Here is a 15,485-nt window from a genome sequence, read left to right as displayed (position 1 = left end):
AAAGACCACACATTATATGATTCCGTTTATCTAAAGTGTCTAGAATAGGCAAATCTGTAGAGAGATTAGTGGCTACCAGGGACTAAGGAGAGGGGAGAGTGGAGAGTGACTGCTAATGGGTACAGTTTCTTTTGGGGTGAACAAAAATGTTCTAAAATTAGATTGCGGTGATGGTTGCACAGCTCTGTGAATATATTAAAAGAACTATTGAATTGTATACTTTAAATTGGTGAAATTTATGGACGTTAGACATCTGGGTATGAAAAGGAAAATTGAAGAAATCAGTGAAATGACATCATAGACTTTCAGTCTTGTTCAACACTTGAATGTTTAGATATATTTTGCTAGGCATCATTAAAAGGCAAAAAGAGAGGTGAGGATTGCTTTGTTAATGGGTTAAATTTCCAAACATCTTATTAGAGTTTCCAGCAAATAGAAAAATGGATCTCTTATCTTTCTGCCAGTTTCTAGTTTTCATGTATAGTAAAATGACAGTAAAGCTAACAATCAATTTTAGAATACGAAAAATTGGCTGTTCTCTTAGGCTCTGTAGTTTTTCATTTTGGTATGTATTTCTGTTACTGTGTATGATAAAATTATCTGAGGAAACCTGCTTCTTACCTTCAATGATATCAGTAAGATAATTAAAGCTTTTTTGTACTATTTCTCTTAATGTTCAGGTAAGTTAATAACATGTATCACCATTTTTATCACAACCAATTTGCCACTTTCATTTTCCTTAAAATTGAAAGAACATAGATTCAACAATAGAATTATAATGTAATTTTGTTTTACTAAGTATTCTATTTCTATTTGCTACTTTTTTTATTCTCTTCAGTCAGGGCAGCACTTTCCATATTTTAGGCATAAGTTTTATGAAATTCTTTTAACATTTCCATTTTAGTGAAATATTTATATAGATTATTTCATGTTGGTATATTCTTTTGATAGAGATGATGTTCAGAGTTTCATAATTTTATAAGTATTTTTTTAACCTAACCATGGTGAAAAGAAGGTTTTCTTACTAAAAAAATATAGAATATAATCTTCATGAGGGGTGGGTGAAATGGGTGAAGGAGGATCAAGAGGTACAAACTTCCAGTTATAAAATAAATAAGTCACAGTGATGTAATTTACAGCTAGGTGACAATAGTCACTATATTATAAACCTGAAAGTTGCTAGAAAGTAAATCTTAAAAGTTCTCGTCATAAGAAAAAAATGTTTTGCAACTTTGAATGTAACAGATGGTAACTAGACTTATTGTGGTGATCATTTTGCAGTGTATACAAATGTCAAATCATTATCTTGTATACCTTAAACAGATATAATGTATGTCAATTATACTTCAGTTAAAATATATATTATTTTAATTTTAAAAATTTTAAAGAATATAATCTGCAGATATTTCATTGGTTAAAAATACTTTCAATACTGTATGCTAACACATATATATGGAATCTAAAAAAAAAATGGTTCTGAAGAACCTACGGGCAGGACAGGAATAAAGACGCCGACATAGAGAATGGACTTGAGGACATGGGGAGGGCACAGGGTAAGCTGGGACGAAGTGAGAGAGTGGCATGGACTTATATACACTACCAAATGTAAAATAGATGGCTAGTGGGAAGCAGCCACATAGCACAGGGAGATCAGCTCGGTGCTTTGTGACCACCTAGAGGGGTGGGATAGGGAGGGTGAGAGGGAGACGCAGGAGGGAGGGGATATGGGGATATATGTATATGTATAGCTGATTTACTTTGTTATATAAAGCAGAAACTGACACACCATTGTAAAGCAATTATACTCCAGTAAAGATGTTAAAAAAAAATACTTTTAACTAAGCTAAGTCATTTTTTTGTTTCTGTTGAAAGCAAACTGATCAAAATCCCTTCCACCACTTTTGGAATAGAAAAACCTATTTATTTTATTTGAACCCAGTGGTTTCAGTTTTTATTAGATGTTAGGATACATGTATGAGATAAAATAGTTTTAAGGGTTTAAAGTACAATGCCTGGTGTTTAGTGGTTGGGTTATTAAATATATTATTTGTGGAATGAAAGAGCCACACATATGATGGGGCTTTTTTTTTGACTGAATTATTTTTCCCACCCCCTTCCATCTCCACTTGGTGCCTTATTAAATGAGTATTCAGAACTAAAGTAACAATATATTCCTTAATGTTTCAGATCATCCAGGCCTAGAAAACATGCAACAGATTGAGAAATTTCAGGAAAAGGCTTATGTGGAATTCCAAGATTATATAACCAAAACATATCCAGATGACACCTACAGGTATCTAGAAGTTAAATACTGTTTAATTAAATTCATCTTAAAATTTTTTGTGAATCTTATTTCATTATTTTCCATTCCAAGTGTAATTAAATTTAGTCAACTTTGACCTTTGAAATAGTTAATGCTATTAAAAGTGGTAGTGTAGTGTTGCAAGTACTTTACATGTAATATTTTATGTAAGGAGACTTTAGCACAGAGAGGTTAAGTAACTCGCTCAAAGTCACACAATAAACAGCAGAGCCAGGTAGTCTGACTCTCACACCCAAACTCTTTCTTCAGTTGAAATAATGGATTTTATTAGTAAAAGGGATGAAAAATGAATAATAAAACACCATTAGACTATTTGATAATTAATTTTGGAATTTGGCTTATGATATTTCTAACAAGGTATTTACCATTGTTCTTTCAGAAAAAAAATCACTTTTTAAATAAACTCAATTTTTGAGTAACTAAGCATTTGGCATCAGAGCCAGAGCACGTGGGTTTGACGCCCAACCCTGTCACTTACTAGCAGTATGGCTTTGGGCAAGTTATTTAACTTCTGTTTCAGTTTCTTTACCTGTAAAATGCAGATAATGGTACCCACCTTTTATAATTAGTATAAGGATTAAGTCAGTTAATATATAGTCAAAGAGCTTAGAGTAGTGCCTTTTACAAAGTAAGGGCTATATAAATGTGTTTACTAGTATTATTAATTTAACATACTTCAAACTTCATAACTTACTATATTTTACATATAATAATATTTTACATATGTTAAATAACATGTTTATAAGTCAGATCCATCATGAAAATCAGCTGTAGTTTATCTAACCAGTTTTCCTATGCCGCCTCCTACCAATTCTGTGTATATAGCTCAGCTGGTGGGAACAGACAGGAAATGAGTAGTTTGAGCAGTGGAGTGCATGGCTACAGAAAGGTTACTTAATTCTGAGGCTGCTGGTTTCACTTGTTCTCAAGTGTTAAGAGTCGAAGGCCTTAGAAAAGAGGAAGGATAAATGTGCCACCAACTTTTCAGAAAGGTAGTTCTTTTGGTGTTGGTTTTGTTATGACTTTTTTTTCAATTTTTTAAAGTTTCAAAAGTTGTCTTATACCTCATTATACAAATAAATACAGTATTTAAAATGTTCCTCCTTTTTGACATAACAGCTGCTTGCTGATCTCTGTTCGATTAGGTTCCAGGTTCTTGGACCTCTGGAACTCTTTCTTAGTTTCTTACATTCCTAGTTATTTTAAAATAATACATTATCTTTAGATAGCAGTTTTCAGCTTATAATGTACTTTCACGCAAGACATTGTCCTGCCTTTAAGAACCTCACTAGCACAGAAACTGGCAAGGATCATTTTGTTGCTTGTCACAGCACTGTGAAAGAGACAGGGAGTGATGGCTTACATGCATTCACATAGTTAAGGGGTAATTGAATCAGGATTTGGATCTAATGGTTTTGATTCCATAATTTATGCTCTTCCCAGTAATAACAACTATTGCCTATTTTACTATTCCCAGTACTTTTTTGAAAAGCAAAACCAAGAAAACTGTAATCATTGAGCCTCATGTATCCTGATAACATAAAACATTGCTGTTCTTATAACCTCGAATGAGTTCCTAAGCTGTTAAATTTATAACTTGATCCACAGTTTAATAACTTAGTTCCATGGTCCGTAAGACCAACTGGAGGTAGCACAGCATAGCAGTTAAGAGCAAGGCTTTCCAATGAAGTCTGACAGACTGCATATATATCCAGGTGATTGTCATACACTCTAAGGCTTGAGAATACTAAAGGTTTTATTTATTTATTTTTGCGGTACGCGGGCCTCTCACTGTTGTGGCCTCTCCTGCTGCGGAGCACAGGCTCCAGACGCACAGGCTCCAGACGCGCAGGCTCAGCGGCCATGGCTCATGGGCCTAGCCGCTCTGCGGCATGTGGGATCTTCCCGGACCGGGGCACGAACCCGTGTCCCCTGCATCGGCAGGCGGACTCTCAACCACTGTGCCACCAGGGAAGCCCTAAAGGTTTTATTTTAAGTTCTGAAAACTAGATCTTTATTAAATTAGGCCACAGACAGTATTCATGCAGAAATTACTTATATCTTTCTACTAAATCACTCTTTGATTTACAGCCTTGTTCCCCCTTCCTTTTGTCTTTTGAGGTTGTCCAGACTACTACTCAGATTGCCAGCTTTGAGGTTGATGAACGCTACTATCACCGAAGAATTGTTTTTCAAAGGTCTCATTGGCAATGTGCGAATTGACAGTGTCATCCCACATATTTTAAAAATGGAACCTGCAGATTATAACTCACAAATAATTGGTCACAGCATTTGAAAGCTGAGATCTCAGTTTAAACTGATTGTTCTTTCTTACTGGAACACAAGAAGACACCAAATTGAACTCATTGCTTCCAGGGCATCTGGAAGTTTTTACTTTAAAGAGTAACCAAAAACCAAGATATTTTTATCTTCCTTAAGAAGAATTTTTGAAGTGACTAGGCAGGTAGCAGGAATTAGAATTTCCCTTCCTGTCTTATTTGAGTGAGTAAAAAATACTATGAATTTATTCTTGGCTGAGATGACACCTAGAGCCGTCACCTCTTGACTAAGATATCTCCTTTTATTTTATAAAACAAATAAATAAGTCTCTCTTTTTTTCCCAGAATTGTGTTCTATTCATGTTTAACTTCATTATGAACTACTACAAACACTTAATGGTCAGAAACCCCTAAGGAGGATTTTCTTGCATTTTACTCTTCTATATTATAATCTGTTTGTTTTAATTACCTGTCAAAAGAAGATTATTTTATGCTCAGTGGTATTATGATAACATTAGAACTATAGGAAATAATAAGTGAATATAGGTATTTTTTTGTCTTTTGTACATATCATGGCAGCATTAGCATATATCACTCTCATTGCTGGCAATGAGACATAGGCCATTTGTGATCCTTTTAGTGTTGTATATTATTAGTTATAAGCACTTTTTATTTATGTATGTAGCAGAAAATTGTTTTTGAGAATAAGAGGGTTCATGTTTTAATATTTTTGGTTTACTGTGTTATAAAAGTAGCAGAGACTGATTGAGCCCCAAATGTTTCAGTATTTCAAAATAGATATTAAAATTGTTGCTCTTCCATTCCACAGAAAGCGTCTATCATCTCTCCCTCTTTTCTGACCTGCATTTATAGTTTCCTGACCCTTCTGTGGGTTTTAGACAATTTCTTTTAGGTCATTAGAAATACCTACTTTGTGAAATAATGGATTTATTGTAGCCAATCTGTGTTTTCAAGATGAGTTAGACAATTATTTTAAAGCAATTGATAATTTTTTAAGACTTCAGGTTTTTAGCATATAAAGGAATATGCACTGATTTTTCACTGTAAAATGGGGAAGGGCTGTTTTAACAATAGTGTGAGCATCAGCCTGAAGTGCTGCCTTGTTACTACCACAGCAGAAGCATTTTAGGCTCCTTGGATGTCTTCCACAGTAATGTTTTCCTTAGCAAAACCTAATACTGTTAAATATTTCTTTGCTATAATTTCATGATGAATTATTTTGGTATGTCTATTTGTTGGCTTTTTTTTAAATATGGAGATTTTATTGCACTCAGAGTACATTTTTTATAAAGATTTTTGCAATAGAAGAGAAGCAGAATTTGGGAGAAGGATATGGATTTTACTAATAGTTACTTTATAGTAAATAAGAAGTTTTAAAGTATCAATTTACAGTCTTTATCAACTTATTAAGGGAAACATTTTTCCCTATTTAAAACATGAATTTTGTCAACAGGTTTATTTATAATTATCAGCTGGGAAAACTACATTTAGTACAAAATACTTAGATGGAATAATCAGTAGGTTTATATCTTTATAAACCCAGTGAAGTAAGCCAGGGATTCAAGAAAAAATTCTTTTAAATAATGTACTAATGGTTAATTAAGATACATGTTTCAGGTATTTTTCCTGATTATAGTTATATTTGGAAGTGTTTTTTAAAACTATATTAAAATGTGACCTGCATTACAAATTTCTGTTTTCTGCCAATATATTTGATTTCAGAGTCCTGTTTCTTCAGTGTCTGGTCATCCTTTTGTTTGTTTGTTCCATTGTTAAGAAATCTCTGGTAAGATTTATTACAGTACTTTCAGGAAGGGAGGAGTATGGAAAACATTTTCATATCCCAGTATTTTAGGATGATTTACAATTCAGTTTGAAGACTTGCAAATATTGCAGTTTGACTATTCCTTAAAAATCTTTCTCTCCTGAAATCTCAGTAAAGTGTAACCACACAATGACAAATGAAACAGGAGAGAAGAAATCAAAGGATAAGAGAGTTGAATAAATTTTTGGAAAACAAAATGCAGGTAAAGAAAGACTGACTTAACAGAGCCAGAACCAAGGAAACTGAATGCCTGCAAAAGGTGGTACATTGAGAAGAAGCCAGTATACCAATGTCCAGAAACAACGTTCAGGACCCGGAGGATCCAAGTGCTCATTTTCAGAGATGGTACTTGGGGCATAAAAAAAGGATTGGTTGCAAATCTGTTGACAGAATCATTGAACTATCTTTCTCTATGCTTACTTAAGTCAGGTGACCAGTTTCTTTCTTTCTTTCTTTTTTTTTTTTTTTCTTTTTTTGGCCGCGGCATGCGGAGTCTTAGTTCTCCCTACCAGGGATCACATCCATGTCCCCTACAGTGGAAATGCGGAATCTTAACCACTGGACCGCCAGAGAAGTCCCCAGGTGACCACTTTTAATCCTTCAGCCTTTTCAAGCAGGAGGCCAGAGGTTAATAACCTTGAGTAACTAAACCAGAAGATCATAGGATTTATAGGATACCAGGGATAACAGAAGGCTTGGATTAGATAGTGTTGAAAATACGGATTAAGTGGAAGTCTGCATTGAATATGGGTGCCCTAAGCATGTTCCCAGAATGCTGCCTACTGGGTATAGGCTTCTCTGCCAGGATTTTTCTCTTTGGAGAAACTAATCGACCCTAGAGAAAAGATCTCCAGACACTCGCTTTTGGTTGTGCCTTGATAAGAAGACTACTTGCCATTTTATCACTCTTCAGTGAGTCCCAGTATTTCCAAGTCATATATGTCATGAGGTTTCCATTCAGCTTTCTAGTGCCTACTATTAAATATGAACATAGAACCAGGATCATCAGATATTTGAGGAAAATTTCTAATACATAAGAGATCAGATATAATCTGATGGGTGGGGGCAGATACAATGCAGTGATCAGTAAAGTACCCCCAAATATAATTAATATTTTGAAAGAAAGTAGATGTATTCATTAAATGAAAACAGGATGCTTTGAAAAGGAAAAGGAAAATGTGGAGCAAATTTTCTGGAAATTTAAAGTGATAGCCAAAGCAGTTCATTAGGAAGGGTTGGAAGATAAAATTGTTGAGGAACGCACCCTGAAAGTACGGTTGACCTTTGAACAACACAGGTGTTAGGCATACAACCAACTGCAAATCCTGTAGTACTATAGTATGTATTTATTGAAAAAATCTGCGTGTAAGTGGACCCACACAGTTGAAACCCGTGTTGTTCAAGGGTCGACTGTATAACCAAAACAAAGAAATAGAAAATGAGAAAAGACAAAATTAGAGAATCAGAGCAGGATGGCTAACATTTTAATAGTAAGAATCTAAGAGAAAAGACTTGAAGTAAGGAAATTATTAAATAATACAAGAAAAGTTCCACAGGACTTGTGCCTCTTAGGTTGAAAGATTGACCCGTTAAATGAAAGAAGATCCATACCATTCTTGAAATCAGAACAGTATAATTAAAGAAGATAATGTATTGCTGCTTCTAGCAGTATTGTGGAATAGATACTCTGAAGGCCTCTGATCTATTGCTGGGCTCACAAGAAGTGGCATGAGTTCTCAAAGAAGCTAAGGTTGTTGCAGGTCACGAACCCTCCCTGGTCCTGGCAGAAGCAAATAAAAATCTCTGGAGAAAGCATTCATAATTTAGATCAGAGTTTTGCACACTTTTCTGTAAAGGGCCAGAATGTCATTATTTTGACTTTGAGGACCTTACCATGTCTGAAGCAACTACCCTGCTGTTGTGCAAAAGCAGCTATATAGACTATACATAAATGAGTGAGCATGGCAGTGGTCCAATAAAACATTTACAAAATCAGGTAGTGAACTGGACCTGGCCCTTGGGGTGTAGTTTGCTGAACTCTAATTTAGAACCTCAACTGTCACAGATTAAGCTCAACCAAATATGAGCTCACAAAATTATCACACTCACAAGGAAACAAGCCACTTGAGTGAGCCAGCATAAGCAATATATATGGACCCTGAATGATAATGTTAGATATTGAAATTGTACATGATTATAACTGCACATGATACGTCTTAAGAAGAAAAAAATGGAATCAAAAAGTACGCAAGAAACAGGAACAACAAAGATGACCAAACAGACGTTAAAGCAAGCAGAAGCAACATTTAGAAATTTAAAAAAACTTGGTGAAATCTTAAAAATCAATCCATGGTGAAAGACTATGCCTTCAACACATACATGATTCAAACCCCTTCCTAAAACTACATTGAAGCACAGCCAAGGATTTTTTTAAGGCATTATCTCATATACACAAAAATACTGTGAGAGAAATGAGAGCCACAAAATTTTGAAAGCTGGAAAAAATATTAGTTGTGATCAACTCAGCAGACTTAGCTTCAGTGGGTAAATCTGAGAAGCAACCTGATTTGCACCCAGTTTGGCAATACCAAGTGTAGAGTGTATGGAGCAACCTTGTACATTGATGGTGGCAGTGTCAGTTGATAACAATCATCTCCAGTCACTTTACATTATATAGTAAAGTTTAACATGCATGTATCGTTATTTGCCCTAGAGAAACTCTTATGTGTGTATCATGAGGCATACAAAAATGTTCATGTTCGCATTGTAAGAACAAGAAAACAGCCTGTACTACTTCTGGAGGAGTAGGAGCAGGATGCAGACAGGGTAGGACAAGGGGCTACCAGAGTGTACGTGGTGCTCCAGTTCTCTATTGCTTTGTAACAAACCACCCCAAAAAGTGGTGGTTTAAAACAACAAAATGTATTGTGCTCTAATCTGCGAGGTCAGAGCTTGGCAGGGACAGCTTATCTGATCCATGCAGCCACAGCTGGGTCAGCTCAGTGGGCAGGGGTTGGAATCTTTGGAATCACTCACACATGTGTCTGGAAGACACGTAGTGGCTATCTGCTGGGACTTCAGGTGAGGCTAAAACTAGAAGGCTTTCATATTGGCTCTGATTTCTGCATCAAAGATGTCACAAAGCTCTGTGCAGAAGTGGCAAACTCCTAGAAGAGTGTGTGGAACCAGAAGTGTTGTAGCCATTTTTAGAAAAGGATGTATCTCGGCAGCCTCACTAGAAGCCCAGTATAGACAAAGGCTTATCTTGACAAGATTTGCTGGTTTGTATGCCTTTTGTCTAATGAGGTTGCTTTATAAATTGATACATAAGAAACTGCAAGAAGTTAAAACAATTGTGTCATCTTGGGCTAAAAGATACAGAACAGTGCAAAGTATAAAGGCTTTTGGACCTTCAAACTTCTGTGGGCAGGAAGAAAGCTGAAAAAACTACTCAGCTACAGACATGGGCTCCATTTTGTGAGAAATGAAGGGTAATTTCCACATGGCTTTTGGGGCAAGTGTTGATATAGAGAGCCAGTGGAAGCCAGAGAGGTAGAGCTGAGTTTCAATTCTAGCTGTGTCATTTTGTAGCCATATGATTTTGTCATATTCATAATAAAATACCATAAACTGGGTGGCTCATAAACAACAGACATTTGTTTCCTCACAGTTCTGGAGGCTGCAAGTTCAAGATCAAGGAGCCAACATGGTCAGCGAGGTTCTTGTAAAGGCCAGCTTGCATGTTGCAGACTGCTGACTTCCTGCAGTGTCCTCCCATGGTGGAAAGGGCTAAGGAGCCTCTTTTAAAAGGCACTACTACCATTCATGAGGGTCAGCCCTTATGACTTAAGTATCTCTCAAAGGCCCCACCTACTAATACCATCACCTTTGGGGGTTAGGATTTCAGCATGAACTTCGGGGAGACACATCCAGACCACAGCACTCAGAAACCAAGCAGCATTGCTTCCATATAATTTTATTCATTGAGGCAGACACAAAGGCCTCCCAAATTCAGGGGGAAATAAACTGTTCCTCTTGATGGGGAATGGCAAAATTCTGGAAGAGTATAGGGAACCAGAATTTTTTTGCAGCCATTTTTTAAGAAAATCTGTTACAGATAGTATTATATTTCTTAAGCTTGGTTGTGCATTCTTAAGATTAAATAGACTTAGACTTTATTTATTACTTTTTTTAAATAAATGTATTTTATTTATTTATTTTTGGCTGCGTTGGGTCTTCATTGCTGTGCACGGGCTTTCTCTGGTTGCAGTGAGCAGGGGTTACTCATTGCGGTATGCGGGCTTCTCATTGTGGTGGCTTCTCTTGTTGCAGAGCACAGGCTCTAGGCACGTGGGTTCAGTAGTTGTGGCTTGCAGGCTCCTTAGTTATGGCTCGCGGGATCTAGAGTGCAGGCCCAGTAGTTGTGGTGCACGGGCTTGGTTGCTCCATGGCATGTGGGATTTTCCTGCACCAGGGCTCGACCCTGTGTCCACTGCATTGGCTGGCGGATTCTTAACCACTGCGCCGCCAGGGAAGCCCTAGACTTAGACTTTAGTATGTATTATTCACAATATTTGATAAAAAATAAATAAGCCTTGTTTAAAAAAATTAGGTAATTTTAGACCTTCAGATCTCCAAAATTCCCTGTATCCAGGGGAGAGAAGTAAGTTCTTGAGAAGTTGTAAGCATAAACTGGCCCTTACATGGATACGTACCAAAAAATTCAGTAAACTATATTGGAGAATGGGACAGAGTGTGTGTGTGTGTTGCAAAACAGCTAAATCCTTGTCTTCTATGTTGGGAAGTCAGATAATGCCTAAAATCAGAAAAATCTAGAAATAATATAAGCATGTAATTTTTAGATATGGTAGTGAATATAAGATAAACAAAACAAAACAAAAAAAGATAAGCAGCTAAAGAGTTGAAACAATTCCCAACTGTTTTAGGGGGTTGGAAATTGGGTCCAGAGGCAGACCTTTATGATTCTTTCAACCAAGTACATCTGTTCAATGGACTAAATTTAAAAGAAGAAAAATAAATGGATGAGCTAAACAACAGATTAGATTGCGGAAGATAGAATAAAGATTTCTGGCAATATTTTTGTTCACATGAGCAAGGCAATATTATCTGAATGGATTCTGCATATCTCTTTGGCTTTTTTTTTTTTTTGGCTTTGTAATAATATTAAGTCAATGACAAAAATCAGAACAGGATGTTATGAAAAAGGAGCAATCAGACATCAAGAAAGAGTCCTTGAAATCAAAACTATCAGCATTGAACTGGGGAAAAAATTGTGTATCAAGACTGAATATACTGTACCTAAATAAGAAACAAATTAGTGAACTGGTACATAAAGGTGAAAAAGTGGCTCAGAATGTAATCCACAAAGGTGGAAATGGAAAATATGCAAGTAAAGTTAAGAGATATGACAGATCAATCCAGAAGGGCCAGTGTTTACCTTATATCCAGATTCTGAAAAGAAGAAACAGAAGATGGAGTGGGAAAATTATTGAAAGAACAATTTCTATAACTAAGAATGACCCATCTCCATAAAGACAGTGTTGAATTCCAACAAGGATCAACCAAAAAAAGCCCAAGATAGGGCTTCCCTGGTGGCATAGTGGTTGAGAGTCCACCTGCCGATGCAGGGGACGCAGGTTCGTGCCCCTGTCCGGGAAGATCCCACATGCCGCGGAACGGCTGGGCCCGTGAGCCATGGCCACTGAGCCTGCGCGTCCGGAGCCTGTGCTCCGCAATGGGAGAGGCCACAGCAGTGAGAGGCCCGCGTACCGCAAAAAAAAAAAAAAAAAAAGCCCAAGATAAATCCTCATGAAATTTCAGAACTTTAAAGAGAAAGAAGTATCTGAAAAACACATTTCTTGCAATGGAATAAGTATCAGATTGGCAGCAAGATTCTTATCAACTATATTAGATATTAGAGGTCAATGTACCAATGCTTCCTAAGTTATATGGAGAAATCATTTTGAACTTAGAACTCTATGTCTAGGTAATAAAGAGGTAAATTTTATTTCCAAAATGCATTTTTGGGAAAAAGAATGCCTCAATAATGTACTCCACCAAAACAAATACAAACAAAACAAAAACAAGCAAACAAATGATGGCATTCTAAGAAAGAAAAGTATGTAGGATCAAAGATGTAGTAAGATTCATTCACCTAGAAGCACAGGATAGGAAATCAAAATAATCTGTGAAAACTTTATTCAAGAAGGCATATGCCTCTTCTGTTATTAAGAAGTAATTTATCAAACTAACATTTATTGAGAACTAGCACTGGGTTAAGTATTTTCTGTGCCTTCTCTTTTTTAATCCTCACAAAGTCCCTTGAGGTAGGTAATATTATTAGCCCTGTGTTACAAATGAGTAAACTGAGGTTTATAGATGGTAAGCAACGTGCCCAATATAGCTAGCTAGGAAGTGATAGAGCTAAGGTTTGAACAAGTAAAAAATCCTAGGGAAGTTCTCCCTAGAGAAATAGCTGATTGTAGATCTAGGGCAGGAAACATACTTTCAAGGTAAGTATAGAGACATCTCACACCAGAAGGAAGAAAGCTAACAAAAATCACTGGGTTGTGTCTCAAGGACTCAAGCATCAATCTGAAGAGGTTTCTAATTGCCAGAGATAAGATAACTTGGTAATTAATTAGAGTAGTAGCTGTAATAGATTGCAACATAACATATTTAAATCCATGAGTTCATAATGATACTTTAAAAGTGCTAAGGACATGGTGAACACAAAGAAAATACCTATAGAAGATACACACAAAAAAATGAGAAAGTAATCAAAGTAAGTCACTACAAAAAATAAAAGCACAAAATAAGGCAGCAAGAGAGGAAAAAAGGAACAAAATAACAAGACACGCAGAAAACAATTAACAAAATGGCAATAGTAAGTCCTTCCCTATCAGTATTTACACCTCAAGAAAATAGAAAAAGAAGAACAAACCAAACCCAAAGTTAGCAGAGGGAAGGAAGTAGTAGATTAGAGCAGAAATAAATGAAATAAAGAATAGGAAAAAAATCAGTGAAACTAAGAGGGTTTTTTTAAACATTTTAAAAATATTTATTTATTTTGGCTGTACTGGATCTTAGTTGCAGCACATGGGATCTTTGTTGTGGTATGCGGTCTTCTTAGTTGTGGCATGTGGACTCTTAGTTGTGGCATGTGGACTTCTTAATTGCAGCGTGCACGTAGGATCTAGTTCCCTGACCAGGGCCCCTACATTGGGAGCATGGAGTCTTACCCACTGGACCACCAGGGAAGTCCCAAGAGTTGTTTTTTTTAAAAGATCAACAAGTATAGCAAACCCTTAGCTAGACTAAGAAAAAAATAAAAGACAACAAAAATCAGCAATGAAAGGGAGACATTACAACTGATGCCACAGAAATATAAAGGATTTTAAGAGTCATTATAATGCGAACAATTACATGCCAACAAACTAGATGGATAAATTCCTAGAAACACAGCCTACCAAAGCTGAATCTTGAAGAAATAAAAAATATGAATGGACCTGTAACTATCAAGGACATTTGATAAGTAATAAAAATCTCCCAATAAAGAAAAGCCCAGATGGCTTCAAACAAAGCTAGAGGCCTCACATTTCCTGATTTCAAATTTTATTACAGTCTACAGTAATCAAAACAGTATGGTGATCAATGCAACAGAATAGAGAACTCCAAAATAAACTCTCAAGTATATGGTCAAACGATCTTAAACAAGGATGCCAAGGATACCCTGTAGGTAAAGGATAGTTCTTCAGCAAATGGTGTTGGAAAAACTGGATATCTACAAGCAAAGGAATGAAGTTGAACCCTTACCTTACACCAAATATAAAAATCACTCTGGGGGCTTCCCTGGTGGCGCAGTGGTTGAGAGTCCGCCTGACAATGCAGGGGACACGGGTTTGTGCCCAGTCCGGGAAGATCCCACATGCCGCGGAGTGGCTGGGCCCATGAGCCGTGGCCTCTGAGCCTGCGCGTCCGGAGCCTGTGCTCCGCAACGGGAGAGGCCACAACAGTGAGAGGCCTGCGTACCACAAAAAAAAAAAAAAAAAAAAAAATCACTCAAAATCAATGAAAGACTATACATAAGACAGAAAACTATAAAACTCCTAGAAGAAAACTTATGGGAAAAGCTTCATGACATTGGATTTGGCAATAATTTCATGGGTATGACACCAAAAGCAGAGGCAACAAAAGCAAAAATAGACAAATACGGGACTATATCAAACTTAGAAACTTCTGCACAGCAAAGTACAACAGTGAGAAGGCAACCTACAGAATGAGAGAAAATATTTGCAAACCATGTATCTGATAAGGGGTTAATATCCATAATGTATAAGAAATCCTACAAGTCACCACCACCACCAAGAACAACAACAAAAATCTTTTTCAGAAGCAAAGAATTTGAATAAACATTGCTCCAAAGAAGAAATACAAATGGCCTCAAGCATATAAGAAGGTACTCAACATCATTCATCATCAGGGAAATGCAAATCAAAGCCACAGTAAGATATCACCTTATACCCATTAGGATGGCCACTATCAATAAAAAAACAGAAAATAACAAGTGTTGGTGAAGATGTGGAAAAATTGGAACTCTTCTGCATTGTTGATAGAAATGTAACATGGTGCAGCCATTATGGAAAACTGTGGAGCTGCTTCTTCAAAAAAAAAAGAATTACTACATGATCCAGCATATGTGATATGTGTGTATATATGTGTACACACACACACACACACACACACACACACACACTTCTGGGTATATATCCCAGGGAATTGAAAACAGGATCTAGAAGAGATATTTGCACTCCCATGTTCATTGCAGCATTATTTGCAATAGCCAAGAGGTAGAAGCAACTAAAAACACCCATCAAAAGATGAATGGATAAAGAAAATGTGATATGTACACACAGTGGAATATTATTCAGCCTAAAAAGGAAATCCTGTCACATGATACAACGTGGATGAAACTTAAGCCAGTTGCAAAAAGACAAGCCCTACATGATTCCATTTA

General features: G+C 36.5%; 1 protein-coding gene across 4 annotated transcripts in view; it reads left to right on the top strand.

Annotated features, from left to right (window-relative positions):
- NR2C1 (nuclear receptor subfamily 2 group C member 1) overlaps positions 1-6,815 on the top strand; it is a 41,028-nt gene extending 34,213 nt beyond the window's left edge. For all 4 annotated transcript variants that reach the window (XM_060025388.1, XM_060025387.1, XM_060025389.1 and 1 more), the window contains 2 exons: positions 2,188-2,293; positions 4,445-6,815. In XM_060025388.1, the coding sequence (XP_059881371.1) occupies positions 2,188-2,293; positions 4,445-4,619 (281 nt within the window). In that variant the 3' untranslated portion in view covers positions 4,620-6,815. The remainder of the gene's footprint in view (positions 1-2,187; positions 2,294-4,444) is intronic.
- The last annotated feature ends 8,670 nt before the right edge of the window (positions 6,816-15,485 follow it).

Source organism: Delphinus delphis, chromosome 11 (assembly GCF_949987515.2).
Source record: "Delphinus delphis chromosome 11, mDelDel1.2, whole genome shotgun sequence".
NCBI classification, from domain to species: Eukaryota; Metazoa; Chordata; class Mammalia; order Artiodactyla; family Delphinidae; genus Delphinus; species Delphinus delphis.
Note: the sequence above shows the minus strand (reverse complement) of the source record. Positions and strands in the feature narration are given on the sequence as shown.